This window comes from Otolemur garnettii, unplaced genomic scaffold (assembly GCF_000181295.1).
Source record: "Otolemur garnettii isolate 467f Iridium unplaced genomic scaffold, OtoGar3 scaffold00214, whole genome shotgun sequence".
In the NCBI taxonomy this organism is placed as follows: domain Eukaryota; kingdom Metazoa; phylum Chordata; class Mammalia; order Primates; family Galagidae; genus Otolemur; species Otolemur garnettii.
The window spans coordinates 1,778,089-1,793,208 of record NW_003852609.1 but is presented as its reverse complement, the minus strand read 5'-3'; the positions used below and the strand labels follow the sequence as shown (position 1 = coordinate 1,793,208).

General features: G+C 44.1%; 1 protein-coding gene across 2 annotated transcripts in view; it reads right to left on the bottom strand.

Moving 5' to 3' along the window:
• TBC1D1 (TBC1 domain family member 1) overlaps positions 1-15,120 on the bottom strand; it is a 235,778-nt gene that overhangs the window by 75,945 nt on the left and 144,713 nt on the right. Inside the window, exons 9-14 of one of the 2 annotated variants that reach the window (XM_012812647.2) lie at positions 13,543-13,671; positions 12,146-12,232; positions 8,394-8,674; positions 6,519-6,674; positions 5,549-5,668; positions 4,220-4,359 (exon numbers count right to left, since the gene is read on the bottom strand). In XM_012812647.2, coding sequence (XP_012668101.1) covers positions 4,220-4,359; positions 5,549-5,668; positions 6,519-6,674; positions 8,394-8,674; positions 12,146-12,232; positions 13,543-13,671 — 913 coding nt within the window. The remainder of the gene's footprint in view (positions 1-4,219; positions 4,360-5,548; positions 5,669-6,518; positions 6,675-8,393; positions 8,675-12,145; positions 12,233-13,542; positions 13,672-15,120) is intronic. The other variant, XM_023507992.1, reaches the window with a different exon arrangement.

Sequence of the window (15,120 nt, the reverse complement as noted above, 5' to 3'; positions counted from 1 at the left end):
CCTTGCTAAGTCTTTAAGTAATTTTGGTGATCTCCAACTTATCATACAGTTTCCCTTCAGTGTAATACCTACTATACACCTGACTTACCATTGAGAAACAGAGATAGGCCCTCTGAGGTTTAGAATTAAAACCAATTCTCTTAGCCTTTACCAACTTAAAGTTGGAATTCTTACAAGAGACCAAATGGTCACTGCTAAATTAAAAAAATACAAGGCTGGAATTTTCAAATGATTGTCCTGATGTTACTAGACATAAATCATTTTTATTTATACAGAGTCTCACAATGTTGCCCTCTGTAAGTGTCATGGCATCATAGCTCACAGCAACCTCCAACTCTTGGGCTTAAGCAATTCTCTAACCTCAACCTCCCAAGCAGCTGGGACTACAGGCACCTGCCACTATGCCTGGCTATTGTTCATTTGTTTGTTTGTTATTAGGCTGGGACCTATTCGAACCCACCAGCCCTGATACATGTGGCCAGTGCCCTAACCACTGAGCTACGGGTGCCAAGAAATAAATAAGTAAATTTTTAAGTATAAATTAACTTCCTACCTACTTCAGACAGATTTCTTTTCTTTTCTTTTCTTTTTCCAATACAAAGTCTGACTCTGTCACCCTGAGTAGAATACTGTAGCCTCAGTTTAGCCCACTGCAACTTCAAACTCCTGGGCTCAAACCAGCCTCCTTTCTCAGCCTTCCAAGCAGATGAGACTACGACAGGCACCCAGCACCATTCCCGGCTACTTTCTCTATTTTTAGCAGAGAAGGGGTCTCACTCTTGCTCAGACTGGTCTCCAAGTCCTGAGCTCAAGCAATCCACCCAGCGTCAGCCTCCCAAAGCGCTAGGATTACAGGCATGAGCCACTGCGCCTGGACCAGACAGGTTTCTGATACTTAAACTCCAGATTCTTACAACTTAATTATTTCACAGGGATTCTGTGAAATATAGAAACAGTCATATATCCCTGAACAAATGAGAGACAGACTATAGTTTTGGTTGAGCCACTATCTGCCTAGTCTGATCTCCCACCTCCACCCACTTTGCCTGACTTTGTAATTTCCTCTCTTTTTACACTATATTTAGTTGGAGCCATGCTCCTTACTCACAAACACCCTTCTCCCCAGGTTTTGGCCCAGCTACAAAGATGAGAACCCTCAAATTACAGAAAATTCTATTTCTCTTTCACTAGCACCATTACTGCAATGCAAACACCTTAGTTTTTAAGTTATTGGTGGTCTGTTTTAGCACAATTATTCGAGTGGTGTGAAATAGATGGAAGAGTATAAATATCCTGGCCTGGCTTTTTTACCTTGAGGAAACAAGATTTCCCGTCTGTTTAATTAAATTTTGCCCTGCCAGGATATAAATGCAAAATAGTCATCCTGAGCATCTGAAACAGGTCACACACTGGGAGGAGCTCAGGTGGAAGGCTGGGGCAGGTCACACACTGGGAAGAGCTCAGGTGGAAGGCTCAGGCATGTCGCCCACACACTGGAGGTGGAGAACAGACTATGGCAAAGGAAGAAGATGCCTGCTTTGTCCTCAGACAGAAACCAATCACCCTGCCTAGTCCCAACTCCCAACATGAACTAATAATAATGGGGGGGGAGATGGGGGACAGGGACGTGGGAAGGGGTTGGCTGGCTATAGGCAAGTATATAGATTGAAATGCTCAGACACATGTTTTCCTTGCAGTGTTGGTTCCTGGCCAACAGGGAGACATGTGAATACACTCAGAGTACCCGCCTCACTCAGATGCCTGCAGGGAACCTCCAGTGGAAGGAGGCCCCATCGCAGGAGGCACAAGTGGCCACACTGGCGTCTCTGGCCACAGCCTAGCACTAGTGCAGTTCAGAGCCTGAGCTTCGGTGCTTGGTCCCTCGAGCTCAGGCCCTGTCTCTGGCCTCCACTAGTGCTGTGCTTTGGGGGACATGATCTAGGCTACTCCATGCCTCTACTCCCCCACCGGCAAAGGAGGCTTGATAAAAATGCTGACTTTCATAAGATTGGCCAGGGATTAAAGGAAATAATCAATGCATGTAAGGCACTTAGCAGAGTATAAAAAGGCATAATATGTGGTTATTATTACATCAATTCAGTCTCGAATCTCTTTATTCTCCTTTCTTTCACATATACAGAATAATTACAACATAATCCAGAAATTCAAACAGCATTTCTTAATTCTGACAAGAGAATGGGAAGAGATGTGCCTGTAAAGGAAGCGGCAGCACCAGGAGGGAGTCAGAAATCTCTAGTGAACAAACCTGCCTGTGACCACCCAGACACTGACCAGCCGTCCTAGTGAACAAACCTGTCTGTAACTATCCCAGACACTGACTAGCCTTCTACAGAAGCCACAAGTCCTGTGGGAACTGGGCAGACAGATGACAAAGATGATTTAGAAGACGGTGAGCGTGAGAGCCCATTCCAAGGAAGGAAGTGCCATGTGAAAGTCAGGATAGAAGATGAGGAACATGGGGTGGCAGTGGAGAGAGGGAGGGAGGGGGTCACGAGGAAACGGGGCAGCCCTGGCAAGGCCTAGGGGAGCCTCGGAAAGGCAGATGGGCATCGTATCTTTGCCCAGGGCTGGGGGTCTCCAAGACACCTTCCTGCAGGAGATGGGGGGCAGTGCCCACAGGAGCTGGACTGTTTAGGGCCTGATGAACCAGTGATGACTCTGGCCCAGGAAGAGGAGGAGCAGTACCTATCCTAGGCCCTTTGATCAACTCCTTAAAGACACAAACACACAACTACATACAGCCCACTGGTCACCAGAATCAAGACTCAAAACAAGGCCAAAGGTTCTGGCCAAAACTGACAAACACGTCCTAGGTACAAATTGCTTGAGAAAAAAGCTTTAAAAGCTTTTCACGGATAGATAGCAATCAGATCACTTTTCAAATAATAGTTCATGGCCGGGAGGAGAAGATACAGAAAGAACCAACAGTGTGAGTTCATCACTTAAAAGCAAGAACAGATGAAGGTCAGTCTGCGTGAACCACACGGGCAACTCGATGGAGGGAGAGACGCACGGCAGGGGCCAGAGGGGAGCACCAAGTTCAGCTGGGGACCTTGACTAGACATGTCTGCAGCAGTAACAAGGGCAATTAACCTGCATAAGAGAACTGAAGAAACCAGCAGTTTCTATGATTCCCCAGCATCCAAAGAGCAGGAAGTACTATAGAAACAAATTTATTTATTCTGTGCAGCTTCAGAGACCAGAACTAAGGAAAGAAAAGACAGGCAGCCAGGGTGTGGTCCAGTCTGAGAAAGCTCATTTGAAAACAGAACTGTTTAAAAACTATTTTGCACAGTCGCCCATGGGTCCCAACACATCCCAGCCACATGTTAAAATGGACATCATCACCTTTTAATCACCACTACCATTTCCTGGGAGGTACACCATTCTGCAGCACTGGGCGCTGTTTTAAACACTGAAAATGCTGGTTTTGCTGCTCCTGCACAAATCACGATAGGTTCCTCCACCAGGGCCTCCCTCTGGTCCCTTCCCCTCCCCAGCCCCTAGGGACACTGCAGGGCCTGGGGTGAAGAGCCCTCCCACTGCAGCACTCGGCTCTCTGAGCTGGCCAGGGGAGAGCAAGGCCCAGTGCGGCCACCCAGCTCTGCTGTCAACAGGAAGTGGAACCCTGAGGAGCTGCCCATGGCAAGAAGGTGCCAACAGAGCGGCGGCTCCTGGGTGCCCCCGCGGACAGGGTGCTGAGACAAGAGAAGCAATGAGCCAGGAACGCCAGAGAGGCCCCTCCACGCCACAGAGGTTCTATTAGAAACATCGTGTTTCTAGTACAGATGCAGCATCTAGCGCAGCACCGTGTTTCCCAAAGTTATGAATTCGGAACACTTTAAAAAATATACCAGTGATGACACCGTGCTCCCTCATCATGACCAGTGTGGCAACAGCATAATTAATCCCAGATTACAGGTGAGACAGTTTACTCGAGTTCACAGCTCCTAAGAGGGAAGCTGGGATTTGAATGCAGACTATGTGCTTTAACCACCCTGAACCTCAGACAGCTCTGCTCCTGTCTTCAGAGAGGTTACTGTACGTGAGCTCCAAATTCCTTCCCTAAGTTCACCTCTGTCACCACCTCAGACCCTCCAATGCTGAAGAGCCCAGCCCTCTGTCTCGTCCCAATGCCAGAGGGACCCCAGGGGCACTGGGCATTCTCCCCACAGCTGCAGCTCAGGGGTGGCCTTACCTTCATATCTGCCAGGAGAATCGCAGGCTTTCTGTGGGGTGGCCACTCGCAGGAATATCTGCTGCCTCCAGGAGTGCCTGCGGGCCTTCACAGGGGTCCCGCCACAGTCACCAAGGTGCTCCGCTTTGGATTCAAAGTCCCTAAAATTATAAGATGGTTGATTGTGACTGCTGGGGAGATATTAATAGGATATTTTTAGCTTGACTTTTTTTTTTAAACAAAGCACTAAATTACAAAGTATCTATTTGTATAAGCAAACACAACTAAATACACACAGAAGTTAAATCAAGCTCATAAGTCATGATTCTGAAAGGACTGCTTTCATGCAGGATGTCTTTCATGAAAAGAACAAGATTATACACCCTTAAATGATTTCTACTGCAATAGATACTAAGAAATAACCTCCACCCATCAGAGTTTCCAACTGGGTCTCTCTTGGTGCCACTTCTGAAGAGAGAAACCGCCTCATGAGGGAACTGTTGTTATCAGGGTCCGATTCTGCCCTAGGCTGTGCATGAGAATACTTTCTCAGCAGAGACCTATGTCTCTGGGGGTTGCCAAAAAATGAAAAGAGATGCAGCTGAATTATACAGAACCATCAAGGCAAAAATTGTGCAGCCAACTGTTAATTGTTTTAACACTTTTTTTTGAGACAGAAACTCAAGCTGTCACCCTGGGTAGAGTGCAGTGGCGTCATAGCTCACAGCAATCTCAAACTCAGGCTCGAGCAATCCTCTTGCCTCAGTTTTTTTATTTTTAGTAGAGACAGGGTCTCACTTTTGCTTAGGACAGTCTTGAACTTGTGAGCTCAAGCAATCCACCCACCCTGATTACAGGTGTGAACCACCATCCCCGGCCCTAACACTTGCATTTTTAAAAACTATACAAGAAAGGCCAGTTACCAATAACATATGTAAATAAATAGAATCATTAATTTTTTTTCCTATTTACATGAAAAGGCCTTTGTAATTTATACCCAAGTATCTACCCACAACTAAGCTTTGGCCTCAACTTACGGATTAGGATTAGAGGTGGTGGATATGCTCACTATCCAGAAACACTACTCCCCCTTAGAGAACTGGCTAAGGGTTTCTTTAACCTTCTGAAGAGAACACATTAATAAACTAATCCTAGTAAAAACTGGAGAACAGCCTGATTGCACATTTTTAAAAAATGACATTCATAAGAAAAAGATGTAAGAAAGAAGGTAACAACAGATTTAGCTGAAATGATTTTTAAAACAGCAAATTACAATAAACCATCCTTGTATATCTAAAGATTATTCAACACTTTAACACTCAGGCTTAATGTATCTAAATTAAGCCCTACCTTTTTGTGTTCATAAAGTCAGAGGTGTTATTTTCATCTACAGGAGCCAGAAATTTTAGAAAATTTGGCACAGAGGAAGAAGAATGAAGTTTTTTCCGCAGGACATTACGGTAGGAGATGCTGAGAGTTTGGTTGAAAAAAGAGTTTAGCATAAAGAAAACATAAAATACAAAGTATAAAATACAAGCTTCAAATAAAAGAAACATTTTCCTTCTAATACTAAGAAAACCAGAAAAGAAATTAAAAACAGTTCACAAATGAGATTTAATGTTTGTTTTCAGTTGGCAAAATTTTATTTTATTTATTTATCTTTGAGACGGAATCTCACTCTGTCACCCTGGGTAGGGGGCTGTAGCGTCAGAGCTTATAACAAACTCAAACTCTTGGGTTAAAGTGATCCTCTTGCCTCCGCCTCCCTAGTAGCTGGGACTACAGACGCCCAACGGGGTCTCACTTTTGCTCAGGCTGGTCTCGAACTCCTAAGCTCAAGCAATCCACCCGCCTCGGCAATGAGATCAATGAATTAATTTACAAAAAAAAAATCAGTCTACCTTCCAAACAACTCTTCCTTTCAAAATGGAAAAAAAAAATAATTTTTCTAAATTAATCAGGAAGTTTCTGATAGGGCACAAATTGTGGTGTATACGATCAGACGGAGATATTAACGTCTATGTTCCTGTACACACAACAGGGCAGGGGAAGGTAAAAATAAGCGTCTTAAAGAACCAGTTCGCCACAAGGCCTATGTTCATAAAGCTTTTTAAAAAATTAATCAGTCGTAAAATAAAGTTGGTTCAAATGACAGCTGGAAATAAGACCAAATATAAACAAAAATGGAAACACAAACACACACACTCCAGTGGTGGCTCTGGGTTCCTGCGGGGACTTGCCCCCCACTCAGCAGGTCCTCCTCAATGTCAATTCCCCAGGAAGACGGACGACACTGAACATGCCATGCGAGTGTGCTCACCTCTTCGGCACAGCATTCCCACTTTGTTCTCCACTGGAATTATGTTTTAGGTACTTAAAAAAGTTTGGCGAGGAGGCCGAGGGATTAAGACGAGGTGGAGGAGCTGAAGGCTGCGCTGGGCAAGACCCAGGCTGGCCCCCAGGAGGAGTGTCCACACTAAACAGCAATCAGAGAGAGCAGGGGTTAGAGTGGAGGGGGCACAGCCAGGATGGAGGCACAGCCCGGACGGGAAACGGAGAGAAAGAGCGAGGCTGGTTTTGCCTCTCGTTTCCCGAGACTGCCACAGAGGAGAGGACTGCTTTCTACCCCTCTCCCTCCTCTCTGCGCTCTATCTGGCAAAGGCAATTTTCAGTAAAAACCAGAAGGCCAAAGGCCATCCTTGACCATTTCCCACGTGTCTGTACTTGTCTCTCCACTCCTTTTTCAGGAACTGACAGGAAAAAATAAAAAAAATCCGAGTTTTAAAAATACAATTTCCTTTAAAAGGAACAATATCCTGCCCTGAATTTCAACGTCTTGTTTCCTGTAGATAAACAAGAAAAGAGTTCATAAGAAGGGGAGACAGCGAAGTGGGCCATGCCAGAGACGGACAGACAGAAACCTCCCTGACCACTGGGGTGGGGCAGCAGCCATTCTAGTGCTACCTGCTCAGGGGAGAAAAGCAAAGTATTGACAGTAAGTCCCCACACTGCGGCTCGTGACAAACAGACTTGGCAAGAGAACTAGGCCCCTGCAGATAAGAACGTTCCCATCATCACTGAAAGTGGCAGAAACGAGGAGTGTGTGGGCAGGGTGGGAAGGCAAAACAGAAGTAGCGTGTAGACAGCCATCGACAGGACAAGAAACTGACACAGCTACGGCCAAACCATGCTTGCCTCTAAAATGTCACATCCATTAAATATCAGCTTCTGAAGTATTCCCTGCTTTTGTGATCCCAGTTACCCACGTGATTTCCAAAGGCTGAGTGAAAGCAGAGCTGAGAAGCTGCCCTGTGTCATCCCGGGATTGTTACTATTAGTCATTTCTTCACTGGAAACATTCCAAACACCACCGCACAGACTCACCTCTGTCCAGACTTTCATCATCTGTGTATAAACCACACTGACATATATGTCCCAAGGCTTCTGCAACTATACACAGGTGTGGCCCCAAGTCATACTGTTATTCCTAATTTATATTTGTTAGGTGAAGGATTTTTAAAGATCTCTATTGTCTCTGGCACACAGGGTTAATTTAATCACTAAGGGACCCTGGGAAGGAACAAGGAGAACTTGTGATCACCCATCTCTATAACCAGAAAACTCCATCTGAGCTCAACTATTAAAATCAATAAATCTTGTTGGAAGAATCAGGGAGTCTCACAGTCAAAGAGACTTTAGAAAACACCTACTCCAATTTTGGTTTAAGAGAGGCTCGATTTGCCCTGGTCACCACTAATTCATGCCAGAGCTAGCACCAGAGCCGGAGGCGCCTGCTCTGGTCCAGGCGTCCACATCACTCTGCAAAGCCCCGCCTGCTGAGTCCCTGTAGCTCCTCCTGCGGCAGTGGGAAGGCGACCTGCTCACACATCCACACCATCCTCACAGCCAGCAGCAAAGTTCCAAAGCCAACCAGGTCTCTTCTAGTTTAGGGAGCAGTTACCACGTGTAACTGCTCATTTGGGCCTGCTGCCCTGACAAACTTATGTCATCTACCTGCACAGGCATCTCCTGGAGCTGGGAAGGGCCATGTCTCCAGTTCAAGTGTCACCTTTGTAGGCCAAGAGTAAAACCTGACGTGGATGTCTCTCACCCATCAACACGCCTGGGATGCACATACCTGGCTAGTCACAGATATGCCCCAGCTATTCACACAACAAATTCAAACAAATCTTACTTCCGTTCATGAGGCGTCTCTGTGCTCACTGAGTGATACCTCACAAGTTTCCTCTGCGGGACCACTGGAGACGCTCGCGCAGCTTCCAGAGGCTCCTGGCACTCCGCGGGGAGGTGACTCAGGGTGTTGGCGCGCCTCCTGAAGGCCTGCTGGGGTGACAGTGGGGCAGGCTCTTCCAGGAGATGGCTCTCCGCGTCACTGGACAGGTCATCCGAGGAGCCCGGGAGCTTGAAGGAGCTCCCAGAGAGGGGCACGGCTTCCTTTTCATACACAGATGGCTCCTGGCAGCAAACAGACAGCAGATCAGACCCATCAGCAGATCCAGGGGAACGTGTGGGCTTGAAAAATCTCAAGTTCTAGCACAGGAAACATCTCAGCACGTGAGTGCAGCTCCTGATCACAGCGACATCAAGAGGCTGCCACCGCAAGGGTAAGAAAATAAAGGCCCCCTAAATGTTGCTCCTCAAAGACATTACACGAAATGGGAACCGCACACGCAAGAGCGCAGGACTAAGCTCAACACGCAGCTGCTCTGAGCCTCGCTAGAGACGCTCCCTCGCCAGAGGACAGGACTCACTATGACTGCCTCTAGGAAGTCTGAGTGCTGGGGAGCTTGTCTCCAGCTTATCTTTGCCAAGTGTGTTCATGTATGTTAGAGCCACATTTTAAGGCCCTCTCTGAATCTGCTCTAATGCTGAGATTTAAAACTTGGTGATTTTCAGATCAAAAGCTATTAATATTCTCAGCATATGGAAAATTTTTCTCTGGACACTTACTGCTACAATTCAGGGGAAATCATTTAACTTCTTCCTGCACCTAATTTCTTCATCTGTAAGAAGGCACAGCAAAAATGTGCCTTATTGGGTCCCAAAATTTAAGCAAAATGATACAACCAACAAAACTCTTCACATGATAAAATTTTACAAAAAATAAATTATTGCTTTATTAGCTACTCAGTAAATTTACTGAGTGGGTACTCAAACATTTGTTAATGATCATGACCATTTTTTTTTTTTTTGAGACAAGGTATCACTATGTTGCCTTCAGTAGAATGCCATGGCATCACAGCTCACAGCAACCTCTTAGGCTTAAGCGATTCTCTTACCTCAGCCTCCCAAGTAGCTGGGACTACAGGTGCCCACCATGACACACAGCTATTTTTTTTTATTGTAGTTTGCTTAGCTATTGTTCAGCTGGCCCAGGCTGGGTTCAAATCCACCACTCTCAGTTTATGTGGCTGGCGCCATAACCACTGTGCTACAGCACCGAGCCCATGACAGTGTTTTAAAGATGGCATGCCTTCACGGTGTACACTTTTATAAAGGAATGAATTACTACTCATGCAAATTGACGTCCAGCACTGCACCTACACACAGTTGGCAGATGATAGGAAAAAAATATACAAAATGTGAGAGGAAGTACACCAGCTCACCCTGCTGAAAGTATTAGAAGAGAGAAATAGAGCAACACGGAGTAAAAAAGGAGTGAACGCTTCTAACAGAGGACCAGAAAATCAATGTTCTACCTGCCCATTTAATAATTAGTTGAGCCTTTTAGATAAGTACTAAGGATTTTAATTTGAAAACAATTAAATTTGGTAATTAAAGGGAGAGGTTATATACATTTAATTTTATAGGAATTGGGCAAGAGAAGTTTAATTCCCAGCATACTATGAAATGTTCATTCCTTTCATAACTAAAGTTTTCCATTCTTCAGGACTCTATAGTTCTGAAGATTCTTTTAATTTAAGGACTGAAAAATTTGTCTAAGATAAATACATCACAAAAAATAATCTCCAACATGCAAACCTATTAATCTAAATTCTTATTGACATCCCTCCCAATTATGTGAAAGAGTTTAATATGACAACTGAAAGGACCACTTAAAATTCAGCTTCTTTGCAACCCCTAAACAATCAATTTATTAGAAGAGACCTGACTACGTAAAACAGTGCATCTTTACATCAGTTTCCCAATTCAGGATGAAAGAAAGACACATAACACACACACGTGGCTTCTGAAGAGGGGCCTCTCCCTCCCAGAATTACCCTACAAACTGAGGCCAGGTGTGTATTCCTAGATCTGCACTTTGGAGAAGAATCAAAAAGCAAGCAGTGAGACTTTCTGGAGGTCACTAAATGACATAATGACAGTCATAAAATAAAATTTAATTTTCTTTTAAAAAAAAAAAAACAGACATTTCAAAGGAAGTGTACCTTCCTCCCTGTTCCTTCCATGGGCAAATTCCTAGACTTTCTCCAAGATTTAATTCCAAAGCATCACTGCCCACTTTTCCCCCTCCCCCAAGTTTTCTCTACTCCTAACTTCCCTTCCCCTTCTCCTCCGAAGTCACCAATGTCTCTTATTTATCATTATCAGGGCTCCTACCACTCTCTACCTGATGCTGGGGTCATGCGTCTGTCACCTCTCTCCCACTCGGTCAGTTCCTTAGGGAAAGGCCTGTGTCTTTCCATATACAACAGATAAACCATAATATTTCCACACCTGAAATGAACTGCAAGGTGGAATCAGGGAGAGAAGGATACAGGCTAGATGATGCTAGGTTCCACTAGGTTTTAACTTAGAAAATCACAGTTAGAGCTTTGTTCCCCAATCAGCATCTGTGGAGCCTGCAGGATATCCAGCATTTCTGGCTCACTGCAGACCTACTGAATCAGAATCTGGACTTTCCCAGAACCCCAGTACAGACACACCTAAAAGTGGATCAGCACTCACCTAAGGAAGTGTTTCTCAAACTGTGCACTAGAACACATTAGTAGACAGTATAATTTAGTAGTTTGCATGAGCACTTTTAAAAGAAAGTAGAACAGAAAATACAGTATATAGTTCATGTTGTTCACAGTAAATATTATTTGAACTTTTACAAAAATTTAACATGAAGTTTTTACATGAAGTAAAAAGTACTTGAGTGTGTAGGTATGTGTGTTTGTGAACTACAGCACAATGTTGAATGTATTTCTACTGTTTGCTATGGCATAAAAACACTGCAAGCTGTGTGTCCAGGAGAAATCACAGAAGAATTTAAACCATTCCTGTGGTCGGGGGCCAGACCCACAGCACCTCCTCCCTCAGTACAGCAGAGACGCTGACAATAGCGGGGAAAGCTGGCTCCCTGCACAAAACCCCAGCCCACTTTTTGGTATAAAGTTGAACTAACAAGATTTAAATAAGCTTAAGCATCTAGAAAGCAAGATATTAAAACAAGGACACAGGTACAGGTTTATGACCAAGGGAACCGTTAGCTTATTCATAATCACAAAGCTGTACTTGATGGCAGGTAATAGCGGTGACGCTGAGATGCTTATAAAAAAAACATAATGTCTAATTATAATCACAGAGCCAGCTGCAGGATAAAGTTTTACAAATTCAAGTCACATACTTTGCTGAATTCACAAACTCACTTTTGAGGTTTGCCCAATTTTAATTATTTTTATTACTGGAACATAATGCTTGGGAAAGAAATCCATTGGCTGTGTTGTGACAAACTGGATCTCAGCTGTCTAATACTGGGGTCTTGTTCGTGGCCATCTGATTTTTTATGCAAAACTTTTATGTTACAGTAAAACCACATGACCAGCCCCCCACCTGTGCCAAGCAATCTGGAAGCTCCCAACTTTTTCTGATAGGGCCCTGGAGAGAGATAAGCGAGAACCTTTGCAACCTGTGCAAGAGAGATAAGCGAGAACCTTTCCTGGTTTCCTCAGGATGTCCTATAAAGAGAAATGTGCTTACTTTGCTGGTGTTACTTAATGTACTAGACACGGAGCTCTCCAGATCCACGCTGGCGGAGGGTTCTGGAAGGCCTTTGGCTTTATTACCCTACATAAAGAAAAGGCAGGTTGAGTTAGGTCCCCAGAGAGGTGGCAAAGGTATCAGCTAAAAGCAGCTTGGTCTCCTTACCTAACCTTAAAAACACACCTTCTGAGAAATGCTAAGTGTGTGTGTGTGTGTGTGTGTGTGTGTGTATACATATTGAAACCATTAACACTTCTGCCATTGTTTTTTTTTTTTTTTTCAAATAAGAAAGACACCACGGCAAATGCTTCAAGACCCCTCGTGGATGGGGCGTCTGGCAGGAAGGACAGACAAGAGGAGATGATTTGTCTACAAAGACAAGCAAGGACACAAGCGAGCCCATTCAGTGAGGCCACCCAGTCACAGTCATCACAGCTGGCCAGCTGAATGTCACCCAAACAGTGTTCTATCCCTTTGGGAGGTCTCAGACGCAGCCCCTCCCGATCCTGGTTGTGTAAAGGAACTGTTTTCAGGATCTCAGCAGATGCTTGCAAAATTCACAAAAATATTTTCAAACAAAATAAAATTTAATTTTCTTTAAAAAAATAGACATTTTAAAGGAAGTGTGTCATACAATAAAAAAACAACCATAAGATATTGCAAGCTCCAAAAAAGTGCGGAACCTTAACAGAAAATTGAACTTGGATTTCTTAAAGGTGCTATCAAGGCTGTTTACACTCATGGAAAGGGGGTACATTTCTTAAGCTCTCTCAGATCCCAGATTAGCACATATGTGAACTCTGTTATAGAGCTATAGTTGACAAACATTTTTTTGTAAAGGGCTAGATAGTAATATCCTAGGTCTTATGGGCCTATGGCATTTGTGGCAACTCTTCAACACTGTGCAAAAGCAGCCCAGAAAACAGGTAAATGAATGGACGTGGCTGTGTTTCAATAAAAGTTTCTTTACAAAAGTAGGAGGGGGTAGAATCTGGCTGATGGGCCGTCATTTGCTGCCCCTGCCATAGAGAAGTCCAGATGTCTAATGGCAGGAGCAGATAGTATCTGATTTTTTTAAAGTCGTCCCTAGTGACACCAGGGATAAAGGACCCACACTTCAGTATATCCAAGCCATGCTCTTTACAGGGACTAGCCAATAAACAGCATTCTTTAGGGAGGCAAAAAAATCCCATGAGATATAATACAAAAGAGTATTAAATAGATTTTTTTAAAACTAGGCCAAGTTAAAAACAATTTAAAATGTAGATAACATTATAAGACTGAGAAGACAGAAAAAATGTTTTATACTTTTATAATAAACATTGATAGAATAAAGGCATAGAACTGAATCTCTCTTAAAAAGCGATCTAATCAGGAGAAATTACGTTACTTACCCGGGACAGAATACTTTCTAAAGACTCTGTGAGCGACCTCTTTGCTTTGTTTTTCAGCATATCTAGCCTAAATCGGGTGGCACTGGGTGGTAATTCACTTCCAATATTCTCTGCTGGAATCTGTGATGTCTAAAAACATGAAACAGTGAAAAGTTAGGTCACTGATTGCTGTCCTCCTCCCTTTTTAAGGGAATGAAGAATCTCTAGGCCTTTTAAACACAGGCCATTCTGCTTCTGTCTGTGAGCTCATCTGCTACTCAGTGACATAGCTGCAAATCCAGGAAATAATTTTGCCTCAAAATGCTGCTTTGACTGTTCCAAACGAATTGAAGAACTGCTTTGAAGACAAGTTAAAGGAATTTAGAGCTCAGGCTCTGCAACTGCATCAGACATCTGTCATTCACTAACAGGGATCTTGTGCAAGTTTCTTACTTTTTCTGAGGCTTGTCAGTAAATGGAGACCAACAACAAGATCTCATCCTAGCACTGTGTTGCTAGGTTGAAACAGGTACAGAATCAAGCTCAGCATCTGGTACAAAGGTAGCTATTTCTGGCTTTTCACAGTAAAGCAACAACTTACCTTTGGGGGCATTTCCGAGGGTGGGGCAGAATACATTTGTCAACTGAAGAACCCCTTCCTCCTCCCCACTCTGCCCCGTCACCACTTGCTGCAGACCTCTGCACCCTGGCTCTTTCCTCACCCCACCCCTGTCATCTCCTTCATCCCTTCATTCTCCTCTGCAACCAAGCTACTCTCCCTCAACCAACCATAACACCACAGTGAAAACACAATCGCATTTGTTTGACAACCACTAAAGGAAGTTTACATTACTTATTAACAAGAGGTATGTTTAAAAAAAAAAATATATATATATATATATATATAAACACTCTACATTAAATTGTTCCTTATATGGATTGGACAATACTCTGTAAAGGTGAATTCTCACATGCTGATTCTGGAAATATGAATTGGAACCATGTAGTAAGCCAATTTCCCATAGATAACAACTCCCCCAGGACTCTAATCCCCAACATATTCTCTGATGCGTCATTATAGATCTCAGGCGTAAAGAAGAGTGTACAGACTAATATAACCAACCCCTTTGTACCACCCACGTGGCTTTGGCCAGGTTGGTGTTTGCCCAGTGTTGAGAACTGTGAGGTGCGTGGCTCTGGAGCTCAATGCCAGGCAAACGCATCTCTGCTCTTCCCAAGCTGTAAGGCCCTGGCCAGGTCACTACCTGCTGCCCCTCTCAGTCCCCCACCTGCAGCCTGAGGACACACGACGGGCTTTCCTCACGGACTTGTCATGAGATGTACATGGACACACATTAAGACATTCAACACCCATCAGCTGCCAGGACTATCACCTGTTCTCTCTGTGAGCTTCCCAGTTTCAATAGGAAGACACAGTTGAAGTTTCCCGATCATAGGTCCTGCTCCCTAACCCTCTTCCCTATCGGTCATATACAGAAATGACTACTTTCTTGAATTTGGGGGTTATCATACGAACTTATGTTTTGTACTTTTACAAGTATGTATGTAATCAGAAAATAGTGGTTTACATGCAATTGA